We start from the raw sequence: 24,078 nt of genomic DNA, 5'->3' as shown, positions 1-24,078 counted from the left end.
GCTCGGAAAATCACATTTCCATCTGAAATGCAGTGCCTACTATCATTACAAATAACCCTTGAGATCATGATAACTAAAGGAGATTAGAGATGAAAAGAACATGTTTCTCCCTCTCTGTCATTTTATTTTTTTAGATAGACTTGGTTCACACTGTGCAGCTGAGAGCACTCCCTGCAGCAGAATCCCCACATCTCCCTGTCCCTCCCGGTCCCCTGACTGCTCAAGGTGCAGGAGGGAGCAGCAAGGTGGGGGTGAGAGCCCAGCTGGTCTCAGAAATCCTGAGAAAATACCTCCCTAAAGGCAATTGGTGTGGCAGGAAAACAAAAAAAATCCAACATAGCAGCGCTTTAAAATGCATTTAACATTTGGTATACACCAAAATTAAAACTAAAAAAAAATGATGACTGGAATTTGTGGAAGCTGGCTGATTATTAAAGTCCTTTAGCACTGGCCCCCGAATGACTTCCACTGGAAGGGCTCTAAAAACCTGGGTGTCATCAGCTGCTGCATCACACACGGGTGACAGGATGGATCCTTGGGAAGCCAGGGGCAAGAGGGAAAGGCTTTACAACAGGATCTTTCCTACAGAGCCAGCTGAAGCACTGGGATGTGCATGGGCTAAAAGAGCAGGCTTGCACACCCCCCAGGGAAAATGGCAGGGGAAGGGGTGTCCTGAGTCCTCTCTGCTGTTCCTACAAAAACCATCCTGGACGGGTGGCAATCACCACAGAGAGCTGGTGATGAGCACCCCGAGGCTGCTCCTGGTGCTTCTCCCTCCTCTGGCAGCCAAAGCCAAGCACAGGACTTGTCCTGGTGCTGTTGCTGCGCTGTGACCCTGGCAGTGCTCACACAGTGGAAATGTGCCTCCTCTCTGGCACAGTCACTGCTGCTTCATGTCAGCAAGAGTGACAGGTAAAGAGAAAAATCTGGGCCCAGCACAGAGATGGATCCAAAATACATAAATAACCAATTAAGAGAAAATATTAATAAAAATATTGTAACAGATCCCAATCTGCTGCTGAGTACCAATTGCCAGTAATAATCTCTATGGTAACTGAACTCTCTTTGGCCTCTCTCTGTATGCAACTAGTGTTTTATGTTTTGGGTTTTTTTTCCCTTCCCCTATTTTCATGGAAAGTTTTCAAAACTGGTTTAAATATTATGATATTTTCCTCTTCAAGTGCTAACTGGGAGAAGTACTGACTTTGTGTCAGTCTCTAAGCAGATTTTCCCTTCCTTATATGACTGCCTCAGAGGTGACTTTTGGGACGCCACTGACTGGAGGTTCTGTTCAGACACAAAACAGGTGAGGGACGTTTTCCAAATCTAAGAGGTTAAAATATTGCCCAGGAACAGATAAACTAATTGGGAAGTAAGAAAAAATATACTATGTAAAGATGTTGCTCTCAGAAGCTGGGGAAACTCTGCCTTTTTTTTTGGGTGGTTTTTATTGTTACCTGGCTGCTCTTGGCTCTTCTTGCCAGCTGCTGTCCTGTCATCCCAGCAGCATTTCTGAGCTCTGGGTGTTCCCCTTTCCCAGCCTGCTCCTGCTTTGGCTGCTGGATCCAAAGGAAGACATCACCTTTGGAAGCAGCACCACTCAGCAAATATTTGTTATGTTACATCACAGGTGGGAAGGCAGGTTTGAAGGGAGGACACACAGAATCCTGTGGAAACTGTTCCCATGTGCACCTGTAACACCCCAGGGTTTTACTCAACTTTTCCTCACTATAGCACAAGTAATTATAACATGATTTTACAGTGGAAGTATCAGACCTTTATTCAGTCTGGCTTTTTTTAACTGTAGCTCTGTTATGGCAAAAGATCCCAAACGAGAGAGTTTGGAATTAGATGTGACCTCTGAGTGAAGAGATGATCTTGAATTCCATTTTGAAAGACTTCAGAAAGGGCCATGTGAGCAGTGCTCTCTCTTTGCCTTTAAAGCTCGGGTTTCTTTTTAGAGACAGAGAACATTTAGGTGCCGAAGGATGGTGTAAAATCCCTGTGGAAGTTCATGTTTGGAGGTGCTGGATAAATCAGAGTCATTCTGCAGCTCTTGCTCTTTCATACAACAGCCCAAACCAAGACCTTGGAGCTGAAGTTGTGGAGTGGTCTGAAAAGATGGAGCTGGATTCAGATCCAGATCTGAATTTCCTAGTGGTTGCCTGTCTTCCATCTGTTTGTATTTGGATGTCTCTTAGGATATAAGCAGCAGTTCTGGAGTGTCACACATGAATAAAGTGGATAATTATAAAATTAAAAGATATAACGTGCTTCTAAGGGAGATAAGACTACAATTAAAGAGTATAAACAAAGCTGAGTCTGATGTTCAGACTGATATATTTATTCATTAAATGTAATAACATAAACAAGACTATTAACTGTCATATTTTAATGATACTGTACCCTGCAAAACGTACTCAGGAAAAAGTCCTATTGACTTCAATAGCAATGCCACATAAATTTAAATCATGGCTGCAGTAAAACAAAATATCATCATTCTTACTGAAGATTATTTGCTGTAAATATCCCAAAAAGTTAAAAAAACACAAACCTGTAACTCACTGAACTGAGGCTGAGCTCAAACGTTTTATCTGTAAATCTGAAGGAAGCCAGTAGGCAATGCAGAAACCTGTTCCCCAGATAACTGAAATTCAGTATTCCCACGAGGGGAAAACAGCCAGGCAAAGCTGCTGTCTATCCCATGTCTTTCTGGAAAACACTGGACATATTTTTGCCCAGGAGATGGCAAAAATTGGGCAAATGTCACTTCATATCAGCAGCGTTAAGATCAGATTCTGACCTTTTTAAATATTGTTAACAGTCAGCAAGAGAGGAAGCCTTACAGCCAAAATTTCTCTCTGGAAAATATGCAATAACTTGCTTGGGGTATGTAAAAAGCCAGTCTGGAAGGAGAAAAAGGGCTTCAAGAATTCTCCCTTGCTGCAACAGCATCAGCGCCAAGAAGATGTAAAATGGGACCACATGGAGTCACAGGAATTCATCCCCCTTTGCATCCCCTGCTCACGCAGGGCACCAGGCAGGGCAGAGGCAGCTCTGGTGTGAACAGCACAAACAGAGGTGACCTTCCAAGGGGCCTCAGCCCAAATTTGTGACCTGCACTGAACTGTGAATGATGATGTCAAATGTTTGCTCGCAGAATTAAATTCCCTGGCGTTCGCCGCACGCTCAGCGTCACTTGAAGTGCCGAGAAAACGAGCGCTCACTGTGCCATGACAAAGGCCATTGGTTGCCTCTTTACTGAGCCTGATACATATGGTGAAAACATATTGACTAATTACTTGCCATTTTCAAAAACTGAAACCACTCCAAAGCCAGGCCCAGGATAATAGAACGAGATAGAGAACGAGGAATGAGGACTGGGAGAATGGGGAGGGGGAAGAGCCCAACTCTGTGACTGCTCATCCCCTCTTCAACATCTGCTTTGAAATATGCAGAGGAACTGCATAATGAAAACTGGGAAATTAATGCACCTGATTAGTACAGCTGTTCAAAACAGAGGCTGGCTGAAGTTCACAGACAGAATGAGACCCAGCCTGCTCCCACAGGAGCACCACAAGGCTGAGATTCAGCTATGTGGTGCTCGGTTTCCCAGTTTTCCAGGATTCTGGGAAGGATTCTTTCAGAATCCTTTCCAGGATTCTCTCTCCCAGAGATGTAGCAGAGCCCTAGGCCATGGTGATGAAGCACTTGGAAGGAGATGGATTAAAGGGGAGATGGATTGAAGGGGTCGGTGTGGAGAACAAGTCACTGAGACACAATTCCCATTTTGGCTTTCCAAACACCAGCAGTCCCTCCAGCACAGCCCCTGAGAGGATCCCTCAGCACAGCCTTCACAGGAGCCTTTTTAGTGCCACCTCACTGCCAACACCTCTGAGCCCTGACAAGCCGGTCCACTCAGCTGATGAGGAATCCTCCCTAAGTAGTGGGATGAATGTTTGACAAGTTAATTTCAAGGTAGCTCATGGAGTAGAAGCAACGGAGAGCTACACAACTGTAAAAAAAGAGAAATGTTGCTGGATAAATTCTGCCAGTAATGGATGTGTTACAGAAAATACACTTAAAATTCAAGCTCTTTGTATGAGAAGACAGGCTCTTTGGTTTCCGAGTAGAAATTGTGAGGGCTCACTGGAGCTGGGGTTAACAGGAGTACAATTACTGCTATTACAGTTTTATGATTATGAAACTTATGCTCCTGTATCCCCAATTTAGAAATAATAGGAAATGCTACAGATGACTTTTATAAAATCAAGACAATTTATATAGGAAAAAAATTATCAATAATTATTCCCTTTTATTTTTCCTTTAAATCATCCAGATAATAGAAATCAGAGACCTGAATAGGATGCCTAAAGTTAATGGCATTATTATACAGAAAAAACAGAAAGAGTGATCAAAAGTTTGACCCATCTACCAAAAAGTTCACAGTCTGTTGAATCTTACTATTCTACCAGTTGTAATTTTTTTTTTTTTTTTTTAAATTCCAGATAACTCTCAAACCATGTTTGGAGGTTAGATGTAGTCTTAAGCAGAGACTCAGAGCAATTCTCTATTACATTTCTGTTATATGAGAGAGAGTTGCTATTTTAAAAGGACGTAGATAATCTGATATCTTTCATAAAAGTTTCAGAACAAGTTTCATTTTCCAGCTTATAAACTAAAAATAAAACGCTTGAAATGATTGATTTTCCTTTAAGGCAGCTGTGGAGCCTGAGTTGATAACACCACTGGTCAAGTCCTAGTAAAACTCTTGGAAGAATTCCCAGCATTTTGAACAGGACCAGATATTGTTCATAATGTTTTCATTCCTGTTCTAAGGTAAAAACTTGGGTAGATCATCACAATTTTGCCCCCATTGCATAAATATGAAGGTTTAACAGACAGGCTGTTCTCCCGGGAGTGGGGAGAACTTTGTTCCACTGACTTTTTAACAGGAGTTTGCAAACCTTCAAATCCTGCAGGTGTGAAAGCTGCTCTCCCTGCTCTGCTGGAGTTCCACCTCAACTTTCCCCAGAAGCCTGGGGAAACAGCTCAATTTTAAATGAAAGCAATAAACAGAAATATTTTTTTTTTTTTTTTTTTTTCTGTTCAAGCCATTCCCCGGGCAGGGGAGCCTTCCCTGGGCAGCTGAGGAGCCGCTCCCTCTGTCCTGGGGGAAGCAGGAGGGGCCATCAGTAGGTAATAACAACTTTGTTTAATGCCTTTATTCTTTCCAAACAGTTTTTTTTTTTTTTTTAACTTCCTGGCAGTTTCCCAGCAGTGTGCACCCTGATGGAGCCCTGAGTGCCGTGCAGGGGAGAAAAGGGAGCTGGGACAACACTTGGGAAGTTCCTTTGGATGCTCCGTTCCCTCCTGGAGCCTCCACATTTTTCCTGGTGATTAATCCTCGGTACAGCCTTCGCTGCCTTGTCTGTAAAATTGCTCAGTGCAGCCAACCCAGGGAGTGCCTGCCATGCCTGAGAGTGGCACACAATGGGCTGGGAATGCCTGAGATGCTTCCTGCTCCTGCTTTTCCTATCGTTGACCACAACCCATCACTCGTGTCACAAGCAGGGGCTGGGAGGAAAGGCCAGTGCATTAAGACAGCACATAATTGTCATCTCTGAGTTTCTGACATTAATCGTTTTACTTAAAGGAGCCAGTGGAATGTTTTGGTTTTTTTGGTCCCCCCCACCTCAAGTGACAACACCCAGGAGATAGTCTGGGTAAAAAAATTATAAAAATAAATTTAAAAAAAAAGACTCAAAATTTTTTGCTAATTAAAAGTAATGTGTTTTCCCATTTTTTGGCAATTTGATAACACAAAACACTTACTTGGGGGCCACAGGGGGAAACAAACTGAGACGGATAAAAAATGTTTTGTGTTCATCCAAGCAAGACTATGTTAATGCACATTATCCCATTAATGCACATCAACATCGGGAATAAGCGCGCCAATGCAAGCAAGAAGCATACACTTATCATCATTTGATAACATGTTTAATGACAGATTGACGGTTGATTTGCAAATGTGAACTGGCATCAATGTTGCTAACTTCAGCTTCTGCCGCCTCCTCTGCTATGCCAGCATATTTATGTGCATAATTTGATTTCGCAGCCACACTGTTAGTACATTTTTAATATTAACTATGCAAGAACAGACAGCCGAACTTAAGTTGCACTGATGGTTTGAGTTCATTAGATTGAAAAAGATGGGCAATGCTGACAAAGATGGAGATGGCAGCACAACATCAAAGAGGCAACACTTAACAAACACACTCCATTTTGAACAAACCGAACTAACACATTTCATGTTGTCGGCTGCAGCAGAGCCCTTATGTACAACAGCAAGGAAAAAATATGCTCCTGCCCTGGGCATGCTGACAGCAGCTCTGCGAGCAGCTCAGCAGGCCCCTGGCCACAGAGCTGGGAGATATTTCACTCATCCTCTGCAGGTAAAGGGCTGGTTCTGAGCTGATGGCCGAGCGACAGCAGCAGAACTCGGCGCTGGAGTCGCTCCCGATTTACACTGGGGCGAGGCAGAGCCCGTCCCCATCTCCTCCCAGCGCTGCCTTTCCACAGCTGGGATTCTTTATGATGAATAATAAAGAGATTTGGCTGAGAGCCCTTGCACGAGCAGAAGTGAAGTTCAGAGCCCCGGGGCCTCAGGATGAGGGTGGGCTGTCCTTCCCGTGTCATGGACACTCCTGGTGGCTGCCTCTCCTTTGGTGATCCTGGGCAATTCAGTTCTGCTCTGGAGAGAACACGTAGCAGTGAGCTGGGAGGAGAATATTTCATCCTCTGCTCACATTAATGTCTGAGCATATACTGCATCTAGTAAGAATTTGCTTGTTGTGCTGCAATATATAATAAATTCCAGGCAGTAGCTTTATGGTGCACGTTGCAATTTTCAATTTTATGCTACAAACTGACCATCCGCAGGATTCTGACCGTATAACCCGAGCCACTCCGTGCAGATGTAACATCAGCACCTCTGAAGCACAGGCAAACCATGATTTAGACACACAATTAGGTGGACCAGGTCTTCCACAATTCTCAGCTGCCTGAATTACTGCTGAACAGCCTAATAAACATATAGCACATAGGCCCCTGCTCTGCAGAGCTTTTAAGAATGTTCTTAAGTTTGTCCCTAATCAGCAAAGCAACTCTTACAATTGCTGTTACTCAAAGATTACTCCTGGACCAGAACCCTGTGGTGCTTGGACCCCCATGGAGTACTGGACAAGGCCAGGGTCGTTAGGAAGCTGTGATTGAATAATCAGCATAAAGTGTTGATTATTGAATTTAATCCTGGAAGCCCTTGCCAGGGTGGGGGACTGAGCAAGGCAGTAGGAAAGGACCTTCATCAGTCTTGACCAGGCAGCAGCAGGATTCCTGGTACCCCTGTCCTGCTGGCAGCTCCTGAGCAAATGCCTCCTGCCAGGACGCTGCCCTGGTCTAGCTGAAAATCTGCTTCTTTTATTGTCTGCTGTGAAAGAAACCTGAGGCTTTCATTTCAGTAAAACCTCTTGTGGAGGTCTGTGCTCTTTCTGCACAGAGACAGACCTGCATTGCAGGGAGAACTAATCCTAATTCCCGGGCACTGGGCTCAAGAAGCTGTTAAGCAGCTGCAGTGGTTGGCCCTGAACAGACCCCCAAAACCAGGAATATCTGACCAACACCCTGGACACCCCTGGCACATGTGTAGTTGGCTCTTTTCGAATCTGTTGGTGCATTAGGGTCTGACTCCCACAGCAGACTGTGATGGTGCTGCACCGAGTGCAAGAGGATCTCTCAGAAAGGCACCAAATAATTTCCACCAACACAGGGCACCGGGTGAGGACACAAGAGATCTTGGAAGCTTTCTAAAGAGTAAAAGAACTAGAAAAAAAAGAAAGGAAAAAAAGGGCCAGCAGAGATATGTGTAAGAATGAGGCCAAGCTGAGTTTATTTTGTTGTGTTTTAAGATAACACCAGATTATCAGTGGGCGGCTCAGAGAGGCACAGGAGCAGCAGGGTGAGCCCTGTGAGCTGAGCAGCAGAGGAGGAGCTGGTCAGCCCCTCCCCAGCCTCGATAGCTGTCCTGTTAACAGCCCTGTGCTGCCTCCTCCTCACCTGGGCTGGAGCCACAACTGGGAATAAAGCAGTTGGGAATGAAACCTCCTCCCAGGGACGGGAGCTGTGGTCACTGCTCCCTCGCGGTGGTGGCACAGCCAAAGGGACAAGAGCTGTCTGCAGCTGTGGAGAGGCTGCCCAGCCCAGCCCTGGCCCAGCACCACCCTGATGTGCTGCTGGCACTGCAGGGAGGGCTCTGCAAGAGTTCCCAGCTCTGATTTTCCCTCAGGACTGCCCCAGCTGCTGCTGTGCCTGTGCACTCCCAGCGCTGGCTGTGGGGAGCTGCAGAGGACTGAGTGAGAGGGTGACACGGTGGAGGGACCATTCCTTTTCTCAAGTCACAATTATCTCCCCTACCACATTTGTGTCCTCGCTCTTGTCTCCATTTAAGTAAGTTACAATTCTCCCACTCTTGTTACTGAGTAGATGCAGATGCCACTTTGTTCCGTGTGATTTATAGCCAGTAGCTAATGTTCAGTTATAATTCCCCATTTTAGACATGAAAAATAGCCTGTAATGCTCAACACAAGGGCCTCTCAACAATGATATATAATTTAAAAATTAACACGAGGACAGAGGAGCCACGGGATTTTGAACTAGGGACTCTCTCATTCAAAGGTTAAATCTCTACAAGGTGAGCTAAAGGAATTAGTTGAGTTATTAAGTAAATGCCTCTGTTCTATTTTCCCAGCACATTAGCTGTTGCAGCCTTTTCCAGTTCAGTTGTGTTCCGCCCCAGCATGTTCAAAGTGCAAATGCTCGTGGCACTGTGTTCACACATTTGCTTTTTTTCAATGTCAAACAAACTGGAGCTGTTCAGAGCCAAAGGTCAAAGTGGAGGGTCCTTAAGGAAATCTCCTGGGAAATGATGTGATTGCTCTCATGTCTTTATTGTGTATAAAATCAGGCTTCATACGTGGCTCATCCTTTCCAAGCATCTTAAAGCTATAAATGAGTCATGACTCATTCTTGCAACACCTAAGTTATGTAAGTGGTCTTGCTAATTTACTGGAATATCTTGAATAACTAATCATTTCCAGGATCAAACTCTGAGGCCTTGGAAACCTCTGAGCTATGAAGAGCTCCTTTAGAAACAGAGATGTTAAATCCCAACCTCGCACGATGAGGGAAAAGAACAGGGGACAGAACCTGCATCACCCGACTGGCTCTGCCAAACTCAAGCCATAAACCCCTCTTTGGAAAAAACTCAGCAACTCAGAAAACCCAGGGAGTGTGGAAAGGGAGAAGAGCTTGGCTCTGGAGAGGTTTGGGAGGTGGCATTCCTTTCCTGCCTGCTTTGTGTTCCCCGTGAGGTGCAGCTCATCTCCTCAGTGCCTCCTGCTGCACTTTGCTTAATGGCTCACTCCAGCATCAAATATTGTATTTATGGATTACAAATTTATTGACATTTGACATTTGCATCAGCTTTCACCTGATCAACAGGAGCTCTGACTGCCAAAGGGAGTTATTATGGAAGATTTCAACAGCCATGGGAATGCCAAAAATGTCATTAAATCATATCAGAAAAACAATGTGTTCATAGCATTCATACATTTAGTCTTGCCAGTAAATCTTCTGGTTGATGCTTGGACCACCTACTGATGATACTCAAAGCAAAGGAGAAACAGGGAGAATCGAAGAGATGAATTAAATTAAAACCAAATGACATGACGCCTGGCACAGTGGGATCTTTAATTTTCTACTCTATGAATCCAGAATAAGCAAAAAAAAGCAAAACAAAGCACAGTGGCTTGACTTTCTCTGAGTGAATTCCCTCCATACAGGCAGGGCTTAACTAAATAATCCTGAGTAATGTGTGCACCCCACATTATTGCATGAGATTTGTATGTGGGAGGTGCAGGATTCAGAAAACATATGGCACATGGAAAACAAATGACAGGGTGTGCTTTTACACTCGTGCTGGCTATACTTATCACTCTTGTTGATATTTTTTTCCAGACATGAAATATGAATGTAGGAACTTTCACCTTAATCTCGTCGGAAAAATATCCAGAGTTATTTTTTTTGTGCATTTGTGATTTACGGGAGGCCACCACATAACTCCTGGGAGTACAGACAATGTTTTAAAAAACACGGATCAAATAAACACAATTGCCTCCCTCATTGTTTTTTCCTTGGATGACAAACCTGGGTCTTGCACCATGAGAACAGCAAGGCCAACGGATTAGGGATCCATGGAATTAGGGAGGGAAGTGAGTGTCTGGCCTGGGAGCCCACCCACAGCCTGTCTGTGCCTGACCAGTGCAGGGTGAGCTCCACTGGAGGCTGATCCTGAGCTGAGTGAGCACCAAGGAAGTTTTGAGTTTGCCCTTTGAGTTGTCTGGTGGAAGAGCAGCGTGACACAGGCAGAAACAGGCCATGGTCATATCCCAGAGGGAGAGAATCTTCTGTGGTGTGCCTTGGGATGTAGGTGAAGAGGTGGGAAAAAGGAAATGGCAGTGTCTTTAGTGTAAGGAGAGCAGGCAGCCATGAGGACACAGTTGCAGTGCAGATAGGTGCCAGCAGCTTGTCTTGGCCCCCCCAAAGAGTTGGTGTGGTGTAGCCACTGCTGTGGCTGGAGCACTGACAGCAGAGTGGAACAAAGAGTGGCAAAGGCACCCAGGGAACGGGGCAGAGATGTCCTCCCAAGCTTAGGCTGGAAGCAAGACAGAGGTGGAGCTGGATGGAGATATTGATGGAGATATATTCACCTGAATAATATGTCTCCGTGCAGGTTATTACAATGCAGAAACCACTTTTTTTGATGGGCTGCCACACCAGGGCATCACTGAATGGGCTGGGACAGACACCCCCAGGGCACCTGTGGTTCATGGCACTCCTGGGGGAGTCAGAAATGGGGAGTGTTGGTGAGTTTTCATTAAATGACTGAAACCAGTTTCCCATTGGAGTTGGAACAGCTCTCCCAGAGGAGAGGACAGACCCACCCTGCCTCCACAGAGTGCAGGGAGCATCTGTTGGCCCTGAGCCCTGGGATCCTCTGCAGTTCAGGCTTCCCAAAGGAGGATTCCCTTCTCCTTCTTCCATGCCCCCTCTGCTGTGGAACTGCACAGAGCAAATGGTCCGGGCTGGCTGGAGGAAAGGCTGGTGAAGGGAGGCAGAACCTGCCCTGCCCAGCCCACTCTGAGCTTGGTCTGACACGGCTGCTGCAGCAGGCGGAGTGCAGGGGAACAACCACATCAAAGCCACTCCAGCCACCTCTCCTTTCCTTTCAAAAATGTCACTGCAGCACCCTCCGCTTTCTGAAACAATGTTTATCTTTGTTCTTCGATTGTCTGGGACAATAAATGGTTAGAAATGAGCATATATCACCAGGAAATCTCTGCCTGCCCCTTCCCCCAAGCAGTGTCATAAAAACGTACAAATTCACATTAATAATGAAGTGCATTTCCCCGAGAAGCCACTGTGTATCTCAGGGAGAGCAGGCAAGGTGGCAGTTGCTGCAGAGTTTCCTATTAAAGAGCAGAGCAAATACTCATAAATCTGATGAGGGGCCAAAGCACATGTTAGGGCTGTCTCCCTCTTAATGGAACCTTTTCTGAAATGAAAAAAATATATATCTTGATACATTCAGGGTATTCATTAGACATGACAACCTCCTCCACTCCCCATGGCTCCCTCCCCCCTCCTGCATGGGCTGACCCCCGGCAGAAGAGCTGAGTGCTGGCAGGGAGGGATTTTGGAGGGGAGGAGGAACTGTTTGCTTTTAATAAAGGGATTGTGTAAATTTACTACGATGGGCAAGTTCCCTCGTGGTCCCGTGTATCACTGCTTCCCTCACTGCAGCCATTCCCGGTGCGTTCCCCTCCTGGGGGATCTGCCATTCCCACAGCCTGTCTGTCTGTCTGTCTGTCCATCCAGGGAATGGGAGCACACAGAGCCAACGCTGCTGCCCAGAGCAGGATCCCCCTGGCAGGACACCTCTCCTGCCCGCTCACACCTTGGAGGGCTCAGCCACCTCCTTCTCCTGGGAGCTCAGGATTTTCCAGGCAGGGGAGGCAGCGGGGTGAGGATCAGCCCCTGGGCTCTCTCAGGGCTGGGATTTTTCTGCCTGGTGTTGTGTTTGGTGTCATCCCAGCTGGACACCCAGGGGAGGGTGAGATGCTCTTGGAGAAGAACCACAGTCCCATGGAAGCAGAGCTCCGTGCTGGGGGTTGTGTCCCACCCCGTTCCCCCTCCGGCAGGGAAGGTCCTGGGCTGGAGCTGCAAATCCTGCTTGCATTTCTGTGGAACCCAGTGAAAGGCCTGATCCCTCCTCTCAACAGACCCTGCCTGGATGCACAAACACACCCAGCTCCAAACTGAGGTGGGAAGAGTCAGCAGAATGAGGCCTGAAGACTACAGCTTAATAATCATGAATTATCTGTTCATTATCCCAATAAATAGTGAAAAATCTCTTCCTCCTTTCCTCCTCCCATAAAGCTGTATCTATAATTTTCCTCATTTTCCATCTGTGCTCCATCATATTTGCACTGAGTGATCATCCTGCTAAATTACATTATTTTTATTGAAAGGTGCTTTGGAGGGCTGGATGTTGTTCACGTCTTTTCCTTTTGTTATTGATCTTTGTGATCCGATTGCTGAAGTGTAAAATATATAAATAAGACTCAGGTACCCTTCCTTTGAAATCTCACCTGGTAGAAATGTTCTGCTATAGAATATGAAGGCTGTAGCATTTAATAATATCAGGCACAGCAAGGAGAAGGTAAGATTTTGATGTCCTTATGAATAGTGAATGCTGGAGGAGGCTGGCACTGTTCAAGGTCAGTTAAAATCTGCTCGGAAGTTGCTGTTTCTTTGTGAGCAGAGGAGTTCCTGCCTTGGAACTGCCACATGCAATGTGTTTGTACAGAGCCCAGCGACAATGTGGGTTGATCCAGCGGGTTGGAAGCTCAAATGCAATGTTAAATAATACTGGTCTTAATAGCAACCTCTAAAACCTGTAAAACCTTCCTAAAAAGCCAGGAAATCTGCACGGATCCATCGGTGCTGCCACAGCCTGATGGATCGTCTGGCCTGGCCCTGCTCTCAGGGAAGCCAAGAACACACCATTATTGGGTTTACAAGGATGATGGCTAGATTGAAAAAATGCTATCCAAGAAATTTTTTGAATATTTAAAAATAAAAAATCTGGATCTACCACTTCAGGGAAACTGATACATTTCAAAGGATTAAGAGAACCGAGGCTTCACCAGAATAGGATTATTTTGAGGGAGGGCTGACTGTTTGGAGGTAGTTCCTTGCTTCAGCAGGATTTTGCTTCAGCAAAAAGGCCAATCTGTTTCTTTTCCTAGCTCTGTCTCCTTTCATTCAATTTTACCTTGTTTATCCTAACAAAAATCTATTTTAAAATGGAACTTCCCCACAGACTTTTTCTTTCCATTGAGAAGCCATCATTTTCCAAAAAGATATTGGCACAAAAATCCCATTTGAATGGAATAATCAAGAATTCCATGGGACGAACCCTCTCTTTCTGGCTGATGACATGGGGAGCAGAACCCTTGGTTTTGCTGGGAAATTCTGCTTACAAAATTGTGGTGACACCACTGCAGGCAGGTGCATCCCAGCATGTCTGATTCTCCTGGAAGGATCTCTCAGCTTCTGATATTTGTTGCTAAGAAGAAATGAAAGTTGAAGAGCAAGCTAAATTCCCTAAAATAGAATTTTGGACCACTGATTCACACAATTGTCCTTGACCACATAACAGCCATATTGGCTAAGAGTGGAACATGATCAGAGCAGCTCCTACTGCTTCAGAGGGATGAGAAAATAAAATCTAGGGAAGAAAAAAATCTTCTATTTTGGTATACTTAACACATACAGTTATCTACATGTCCTATATATCATTTAACAAATTGCTTTGCAATTCTTACAGGGCGTGGTATAATGACTGATTTAAAATCACTGCATTGCTTAAACTGCATTGTTCTTCATCAAGTTGAGTCATTTTTATGTGAAGTGTCAAGCTCTCTAACAAATAACTGCTGCCAGACAAATCAAGTTCCTCATCTTAAAGCTACGGCTAAATAGTTTATAGCTTTAATCTGCTCACTGAGGTGTGCAGTCTATGACAGTAATTATAAATGCAAGGAGAAATTATAGCTGAATGCTTTAACTGCATTAGGAGCCATTTGATGAACAATCATGATTGCCTGCTCATTTTCAACAATAGAGGGCAAGTTAGTGTCAGTGCATTAGAGGATTTTCAGTTCTGCTCTGCTCTTTCTTCCATTTACCACAGAATGTCAGTTGTCTCCTATAAAGTAGAAAAAAAAGCGCTGCAGAAGCTTTAAACTTGATGGTTAAAAAAAGACAAAGGAGGAAACAGAGAGAAAAACTGTTTATCATTATGACTTTTTTTTTTTTGTTGTTTTGCAGCAGCCTTACTTTCAAATTAGTTCATCTCAGGTAGCTGCCTGTTTGCTTATCGGGGTCTTTTGAAACAGAAATCTCCCCAGTCAGCTTGGGTAGTTTGACTTTATGGAGATTCATTTCTATCAAAAGTTGTAGCCAAGGCCACAGAGAGCCTCAGTTAGTAACCAGTTCCAAGCCAATCCCACCTGGCTCTGAAGTGAGAAATACAATTCTGCCCTGCCTTTCTCCTCAGAACAACATAAAAATTCTAATTCAGTTGAAGAAATGAACAAATGTTCTTCAAGGTACAAGTCAACATACAAATTACTTCTAATTAAAGCCATGTTTCCTAATGTTCATGGGTTTTCTATGAAGAATAGCAATAAAAACAAATTTGAAGTGGGTTAAATGAAAGAGAATAGAGATGTCTGATTGTTGTATATTACACATAATCTTACTCTATATTACTAAACTCATATCACTTAGAAGAATTCAGGAAAACACCAAAGATGACTATAAAAGAGATATATATATCTTTTTACATTTAAGAAGAATTTATAGCAAATTTCTTATAAACAGCCTCACAGAGGTCTTAAAAATAAATCCATACCCATAACACATTTTTCTACAGTACTAACCCAGATTATTCATTTATATTTTTAATGATAGCTAACATTTGACAATATAACATCTACTAGTAAATGCCATTGAAATATAAAGTACTTTATGTATCTCTATACTTCAAGTATTCTTTCCACTGTTTTATTTCCATTTATTTCTATCTATAGTCTCTATTTTTATGCCTATTTCACTGCAATGTTGCCTGCAAGAAGGAAACATAAATGCATGTGTGTGTTTTAAGGATCTCAGCTTTATATTTCTCCTTTCTAAATACTCTGCTCCCCTCTGTTATTATTCAAATGTATACTGGATCTTAAAAATAACATGGTAAGAGTAAGTAAACTCTGAAAATCCCTGTTATTTGATTTAGTCTCCTTGCAGATTTCTGAAGAATCCATATGAATAAACTCAGGCCTCCCCACTCCCAACCTCGTCAGAACTTCAGGGAGGCTTTCGGCTCCGAAACTGTAATAAAATCTTTACAATGCCATCCCAAATACCCCATCATTTCAGACAATTTGTGCTATCATGCATACCAACTGAAATTATAGCTCCAGATAACAGTGCTATCACTCTGTCATTGCAATTTAAATATATTTTTTCAAAGGTAAGATACAACCTGCATCTTGATATAAATTAGAAATGGATGAGTATCACGAGGACAGCAATTTCTCGGCATCCAGAGGCAGGAAGGACAGTCCCTTATTTATGTAGTTACACATCACCTGAATAATATGTCTCCGTGCAGGTTATTACAATGCAGAAACCACTTTTTTTTTTCCCCTTGGAGATTTTTTTTCTCCCCTTTTGTATTTGTTCCTCCAATCCTCAGCAACAGTAACGTGTTTACAAAGGTGGGTGTTTGGTTTGCCTCTGAGTAATAACACGGTGCTTTCAAGACCAAATCTGAAACATTTGTCACACATTAAGCCATGAATGTGCCAAAATAACTGTTGTATTAATATATCTGGCAGATAGCTTTTGTTTGATAGTCCCCAAATTATTGGTTTGCTCTGATATCTCTTGTGTGAAAACTATGAATGGCAGAGTCTTAATAATCATTAAGTGGTGGGGAAGGAAACAAAGTATGGGATGTTTATCCCTACCCAGTCCCTCGGGGGTGTTGATTTGGAGTGGCCAGGTAAACAAGCAACATTCTAATGTTGGGTTAAAGTGCCCAAATAGGGCACTTAGGGTATTAGCCCTATTTAGAAAACAAACCCCTTAGGAGTGAGATGGAATTTTGCTGGCTAAAATATGCAGGAAGCATAAATCTCCTCCAATGCAGACAGCACGTACAAGATGTATGCAAAACTTAAATCTTACTGCACTTGAACGCTGACATTATACTCCATGGCAATAGCTTACAGTACCAGCCCAAAGTAACCCCTTGATCAGTGGTTTAAATTATTCAAAAGTAGCATTTTTAATGGAGCTTAAGTGACACAGAGCCCTCGTGCTGTCTTTGGCAGCAGAAAGTGTTTCCTAGAACATGAATATTTGCAGCAAACAAACGGGAAATCTTCCCCCAAATGGGGACTGAGCCCCGTTCTCTCAATCAGCCAGAGGATGGCCACAAAGCCAGGTGGCATCAGTGACAACTCACAGCACATCTTTAATTTTCACCATCTGACAAATTCATTTTCTGAATGTTATTCAAGTAACGAACACCTTGGAAAAAACCTGGATCTGCACATGGTTGTTCTGTGAACACAAGCAGAGCCTGAGTCTGCTGGAGGAATTGCTGGGAACAACTAAACAGAGCCCTCCTGAAAAAAAATCTGGTTAGAACAAAAAACTTCTATTTGGACTTTTAGTTGATGTTCTGCATATTTATTTCAATCAAGAATATTCAAGTTTGTGAATCAAGTAAAATTAAAAATGCAAAAATGGTGTGGCATCTGAATATTACATTACATGTTATAAACATTGGTTGTGGCAACTGGTGTATCTTGCAGCAAAAAAATAGCAACACTAACGCAGCAGTATCCTACTAACAGGTCTTGGAAATATTAAGCTTGTAAAAAATCTCAATTAAGCAGTAACTCCCCCAGGTTATACGAGAACTTGCACGAAGTCAGTGATGTTTATGGATTGACTTCCACCAACGCGAAGCAAAATATAATCAAACATCTTAAAGATTAAAAAAGGAATGATGGAGAGAGAGGTTAAAATGATGTGACAAAAAAGGCCACTCACAGTAGCAAGTGTTTAAGTAAGTGTAAAATATTAAAATATTTTACAAAACTGAACATCCAAATATCAACAGAAGAATAACTGAACTTCTAGATAGGAACTTTTCCGAGTTATTTGTAGATTCTCGAGGCTGTGTTTGAGATTATGAGAAACTCAGAATAATTGAGATTTTGCTAATTTGACTTTTGAATTTTCTTCTTTTTCCCCATTCAAATCAGATTTATTGGTGTGCTAGCACTGAGTGAGGTAATAACCTTTTGGGTTTCAGTGCTCTTTATCTGCTTTTTTCCATTCTCACTGCAAAGAGCAGCACTTAGTTCTTGCATTCCACACCGAAGTGCAGTGGATGTGAAATGATTTATTCTTAGGAACAAAAGAGAAATGGGCAAACAGCTATTTTGCAAATAACGAGCAGCAACATTTCTCTCTAGGGCAGTGTGGGTTTGCATTGACCAAGCTCTCTTCCTGAAAACGTTATAAAATGGATGTGTACATGCGAGGGAGGAGCGGCGCAGCATACACGATGCATTTTATACTGTTTTCCTACTTTTACCAAAGCACGGAGCCTGACAGAGCCTCCTGGAAATGCTGAAATGAAAACTCACTATAGAGCATGCATACCTTAAGAGTTATTCTTCATCCACTTCTGCTACAAATTGTGAATGGTGTTCTGGTGACTTGCTGTGTGTTTTGCTTAGATGAAGTTTTACTGCATGTTTGCTCGCAAATGTCCGACAGCACAACTTACATTTGAACTTAGAGTCTGTGTCCTCTTCTCCAGCTATTGTTTCAGGAGATCTTTGAACTGAAACTCTGGAGATTTCTTGCTCTACCTTGGTTTGCTGCTCCACAGCCAGCCTGTTCATGTCTTTCATTTGGAAACCTAGGTGGGATTCTAAGTGGCTAATGTAAGTAGAGGGGGTTCGGAACTGAGATGCACAGTCGCTGCAATAAAAGACTGGATGTCCTTTGTCCATGTTTTTCAAAAACTTTGTTCCTCCGGTTTTCCTAAGTTGATACTTGACATTTGCCAACCAGTGGCTGATGGTGGTCATCGACAGTCCAGTGAATTTGGAAATCTGCATGCGCTCTTGTGGGCCTAGATCTGATAATAAATATTTACCTTCAGATGTCTGGAAGAGGCTGGAAGCAAACTGAGCTTGCAAAATGAGCAGATGCTGAGGGTTCCAGTTTGACTGCCTGCCCTTCCTTTTATGCAGGGTGGAGACTTCCGTGGAGACATCCTCGAAGCGTCGGACATCTATTTCCAACTTCATGGACGGGATCCTTGAGGATGCAGCAGGTTTTGGTGTGGTAGCTTTGGGAAGAACTTTGACCATGTCGGCGATGTCAGACAGAGCGTGCTTTTGAGGCGGAGAAGTACAAGATTGTGCTTGAGCTGACTCAGCTTTCTTGCCTTTGGATTTGGTCAGGTCAATAGGCTGATCATTGTTTTCAAATAAGTAGTGCCTGGATACGCTTGCAGGCTTTGGTGGTGTTGGAGCAGGAGATAAAACTGGCTTCTCCATCATGTTTAGATTGGGTTTGTGGAACATGGAAATTGTGCTAGAGCTGGGGCTGCAGTTGGATTGAGGCTGTAAGGACTCAGTGGCTTTGCCCAGGTGATTGTTCAGGACGGACTGCAGGGCGCTCAGGGGGTTCACGCAGGGCAGCTCCGAGGAATGGTTGGCAGCAGCACAACCATTACTGAGAGAAGCTGCTGGTGGCTCCTTGAGGACTGGCTTTTCTTTTCCACTGTCCTCTTTAATTTTGTCTTCTTCTTTCAAGGGACACGGTTCTGTCTTTTTTGGCTCCACAGAGGCTTCAGCTTTGAGGAGAGGTTCCCTCTCACTCTGGCTGAGTGAGGCCGGCTCAGCCTGGACACTCTCCTTAGCATAGTCCTTATGTATCTCCTCCTTGTCCTCAGCCTCCTTCTTCACTTGAGTGCACTGGCTCACGTTTGCTGAGATAGGGACCAGAGGCATCACCTTCCACTTGGGCGCTATTGGCCTCAGTTTATTGGTCATGGTTGGCCTGATCTGGAGCACCTGGGATCCCACAGGCAAGGACGGCTTGGCTGCCTCGGAGAGCTGGTAAGCTGCGTGGATGCTGGGATATGCGCTCCAGCTGGGAGCTCCGTTCTGAGCTTTATTGATGGCTGTCGTGACAGTGTTCTCCAAGGACTTTAAAATGTCCCCACCACCCTTTGAACCATCTTCTAAATCTTCTTCTCGGAGGTACTGGTATTTCATTGTGGGATCCAGGGGTTTCTGAAGAGTGTCTTCGTACTCCTCAGTTTTCATTGCTTTCTCATCTTTACTTGCATCATCAGCTTTATCTTTTTTACTTTCTTTTTTAAGTTCAGAGGCAGGACCTATGCATTCTGCAGATGATTTACTGGTTGATTTGGAAACGGGGCTGTCACTGGCTGGTGCTTCAGACAGCGATTGCATTTTTTCCACAGCTAAAGGATCCAGAACAAGTTGCTTTCCTTTCTTTGAAGCTGAACTTGTGACTTTCAAGAAATGGCCAGTGACCATCATGTGGGTTGTGAGCTGCTGCAAGGTGTCGTGGGAGCTTCCACATTCCATACACTTCAAAATCTGGGATTTGCAGGCCTCGAACTGCCAGGTGTAGCTGGCCCCATTCTGGTACCCGTAGCGGTTGTTGGAGGAGAGCTGCAGGTTCGCATTCTTCTGGGGAGAGAAGGTGTCTGAGAAAGACCCTGTCGTGGAGTCGGGGGAGCAAGGCCTGTTCACATCAAACACACGTTTCTTGGCTGGAGTGACCATTTTTGAAGAAATGGTTGGTACCGGCTCCTTCAAAGGCACTTTTTGGTAATGTTTTGTTTTTATCATATGAACACTCAGATCTTGAAGGGAATCAAAAGAGTCACCACAGAACATACACTTCAGAACTTTTTGTGCATCTTCCTTGTCCATGTCCTGGAACGCCCTTTTCCGGGGCTTGGAGTAGCTGGTAGGTCTGTGCTTGTCCTTTTTGTGGTTGTCATCCTGGTAGTGGCCTGTCTCGTTCATGTGGACCGTGAGCTCTACCAAGGTGTCGTAGGCAGCGCTGCACTGCCGGCAGCGGAACCGGCTGGCGCCCGTGAACACAGTCCCGCACATTTTGCTGCTCTGCCTGTAGAGCTGCACCGAGCTGAACAGGTTGGGCTTGGAGACAGGCCTGGAAGGTAAATTCTGCTGCAAGCTTTTAGACAGCGCGTCTTGGTGCCAATCGAAGTCAGCTTTGTTCCCTCCGTTCCTGTTGTCGCAACTCCTCTTTTCAGAGTTGGACAACTTGAAACCCAGCCCCAAGCCTGTCCAGTAAGAGTCCGACAGGATGTTGGCATAGACTGCTGTCATTTTATCCATGCAATCATGTGCTTCGCTCTGGGCTTTGGGGTGGGCGCTGCTTTTGGGGTCCTGGGGCTCCCTGGAGCAGATGTTTTTGATATCTGCCACATGGTCACTACTGTCACTCAGTAGCGATTCGTTCTCCGCGTCCTGGTTGGATATGTGACTGACAGGGGAATTCTGGAAACTGAAGTTCCCTTTCTGCTCAGGACCCACTTCGTGCTCCTCATCCGTGCCAGTGTCATTGCTGCTCTGCAGCTGAGCAGTGGAGTTGTTGTCATCGTCATCTTCTTCCTCCTCCTTTATGTCTTCCTCTTCCTTTAAATCTTCCTCTTGGACATAACCTGAAATGTAATGTCAATATATGAAATAACCTGTTAAAGGAGAATGTTACAGTTCCATTTTTCTGCTTTCACTATGCATTTTCTTTACTGGATTTTGTTTTAATCTATAACTATATTTTCTGTTAGTTCTGGAAGTGAAAAAAAGCCAAATGATGTCTCTTTTTTGTGAAGGTTGCTGCATTTTGTTGGCAGATGATCATAATTCTTTATAACTGCCAGAGATCCCGAGTTAATAATTTTCCTGTCATGGGAGTATAATTCTAACTGTCCTGTAATGGGACAGTTGGAAAATTCGTATGTAAGAATTTAAAGTTTATACTAAAAGCTTCAATTCTATGAAATTGTTTTTAGCCTCAGTGAGAGAAGGGGTTGAATTTGCAGGGAAGAGAAGAAAAATAAGTGCCATAATCTTCCTAGTTCAGAGCATCATCTAGGTACAGTAACCTTTTGCCACTTGATCACCTAAAAATGCACTTTAGGATGTACACAAATAATTTATGTGTCAAAATACAACATCTGAAAGTGTTAATAGGCATAAGTGAAACCCTTTTGTTTATAAAAGTAATGTACTGTGTACCATAAAAGGAAATTGTGCTGCAATAAAATCCATAAATTTCAGGGCAAGAACCCTTGGAAGTTACAGAAGATTTGACAAAGGCAGACCGAAGGTGATTGTTAGACTGCAAAAGTAGAACAAATCCAGAAGGATTTCATTTGGCAAATTAACTCTTTGATTACTAAGATGAACTTGATTCTGGAATAGTATATTTATTTAGAATCCAATTCCTTCCCTTTATCTGAAATTTGTTTTATGGCTCTTTAAGAACCTGGCTCACTTTGCTCCTTTAAATTTGGTACTCCTGCCCCAAAGATATCCGTCTAGCAAATCCAGAGAAAAATGTTCCACCTTTCTGGTGACCATCTGAAAGCCTTCATTCTCCAATCTATCTGCATGATCTGACCCCTTCCCACACATTTGCCATCAGGCCAAAGAGATGAACCAGAACCGGAGGAACCATTCCCTGGATGAAGCTGCAGCACAAGAAGAGGGAAATGATGGCTCTCTCTGTGATGGCAGCTAAGAAATCCATGTGTCATCTTTCCCACCCCCTTGCCATGAGTTAGGAGCTGCACAGGTCACACAGGTTTAGAGCTGGAGAAGGCAGGGACATGGAGGTGGCAGAAGGTCCCCAGGGGAGGAGCAGTGACCCTGTGACACACAGCTCCTCTCCAGGACATGTCCCAGTGCCAGGCACAGCACACAACAAAAACAAGGAGGGGATCCAAGGAGGGAATCAGACAAAACACACAACAAAGAGCAGCCCCATAGCTCTGGGTCACTGCAAATTGGATTCTTCATTACAGAACCAATTCTTTGAGTGTCATTAACCCATTTTTCTCCAGCAGTTCAGTTTTCCGTTGGAAGGCCCATACAGCAATTTATTCCTCACAAGATCCTTTGTCCTTCTCTAGGAAAAGCAGAAGTACCAGACAGCTGCACATCCCCCACAATATGGATAAAATTTGCTGCTTAATTAGGCATTGACATGTTTACTATAACCTTTACAGAAGAGTAACTTGTGCTGAGAAATCTCCTTTTTTTTGGTGTCTTTGTAAGATACTGACACAATCTCATGTAAGTGGGAGAAGTAACCAGTTCCAGTATCTCCAGAGGGTCTACAGGGAAGGCAGAGAGGGACTCTCCATCAGGAACTGTAGTGACACACAAGGAGGAATGGCTTCAAACTGACAGAGAAGAGGTTTAGATTAGATATATGGAGGAAATTCTGCCCTGTGAGGGTGGGCAGGCCCTGGCACAGGGTGCCCAGAGCAGCTGTGGCTGCCCCTGGATCCCTGGCAGTGCCCAAGGCCAGGCTGGATGGGGCTGGGAGCAGCCTGGGAAAGTGGAAAGTGTCACTCATGGCAGGGGTGGCACTGGATTCTGTGACTCTGTGCAGAAAGCACCATCAAAATTTCACAAAACCTTCAGTCACATCTGTTTTAATGGTTTAGGGGTTTGGGCAGCTTTAAAAACACATTTCAGTATCCTCCCTTGTAAAAGCATTTCTGTTTATGTAAATGATTTAAATTGCTGGGGGCATTTTAAGGACAGTGGAGACCAGTTCTGCAAGACAACCTCGGGTACAAGAGATGCTCGTGTTCTTCCAACACGGCTTTTTAGTAAGATTTCATTGGACATGAAGGGATGTAGCTGGTTAACAGAAATAACATTAATTTAAGTGGACTTTGCATTATTTATTTTAGAAGTAAAGAGTGCCTTATATCTGTACACCCACATGCTTTAAATGCAGAGTCTGTAATAAGTAGCATAAATTTTGCACGTCACACTGATGTCCATGTAATAAATTGTTGAGTGACCTGTTCTCTTCCCACCAGTTCTCCCCCAGGCTTATTCTGACATTCCAAACCTCTGAGATCCTCATGTGTAACTGTGTTACAGGGAAGAAATAATATGAAAGAAATCCAAACTCAGTAACTGGATGAATGCTTCCTCCCTTTTCTAGATGAGAATTTTTCCCACCCAAATTAAACAGGCTCAGGCAAATGTAAGATGGGAAAAGTGCAGTCCTGAAGAAGTGGGAAACTGAAATATCACTATCATTAAGAATTGACAAAACTCAGGAGCTTCAAAGCATTGAATGGAAGCAATTTTTGGCTTCCTAAATGGAAATCAGTCTTTGATTTAGTGCTGAATGACCTCAAGACAGGATATGTCAAAATCATGCCATCAGTAAGGATAATATTATTATATGGATAGTAATCACAAAGAAAATTCCAAATTATTTGGTTTCTTAATTCCTCTCTGTATGTTTGTGACTGGATTCATGGCAATCTCAGAAACCTGCTTCTCTAGGATGAGAGCTGCAATAAACAGCTGGTTCTTCATTCTTCAAAAAGGACATTTTCTCAGCTATTTCTGGAATATTTCCACAGAGGAGCTAAAATAAACCAGGTCTAGTTAATATACCTGCAAAAACTGGGTCTTAACCCGCACCCATGCCCTTGGAGCTGGGACCTTTTCCTGCAGACAGCACCAAGCCAGGCTCCCAGGG

At 43.9% G+C, this 24,078-nt stretch overlaps 1 protein-coding gene across 1 annotated transcript in view; it reads right to left on the bottom strand.

Moving 5' to 3' along the window:
- Positions 1 to 17,658: 17,658 nt before the first annotated feature.
- The window catches only part of TSHZ2 (teashirt zinc finger homeobox 2), a 130,581-nt gene continuing 124,161 nt past the window's right edge, over positions 17,659 to 24,078 (bottom strand). The window contains exon 2 of the mRNA XM_084217941.1: positions 17,659 to 21,004. Coding sequence (XP_084074067.1) covers positions 17,934 to 21,004 — 3,071 coding nt within the window. The 3' untranslated portion in view covers positions 17,659 to 17,933. The remainder of the gene's footprint in view (positions 21,005 to 24,078) is intronic.

The sequence above is a fragment of the Fringilla coelebs genome, assembly GCF_963513975.1.
Source record: "Fringilla coelebs genome assembly, chromosome: 18".
NCBI classification, from domain to species: domain Eukaryota; kingdom Metazoa; phylum Chordata; class Aves; order Passeriformes; family Fringillidae; genus Fringilla; species Fringilla coelebs.
This window is presented reverse-complemented; position numbering and strand designations above follow the sequence as displayed.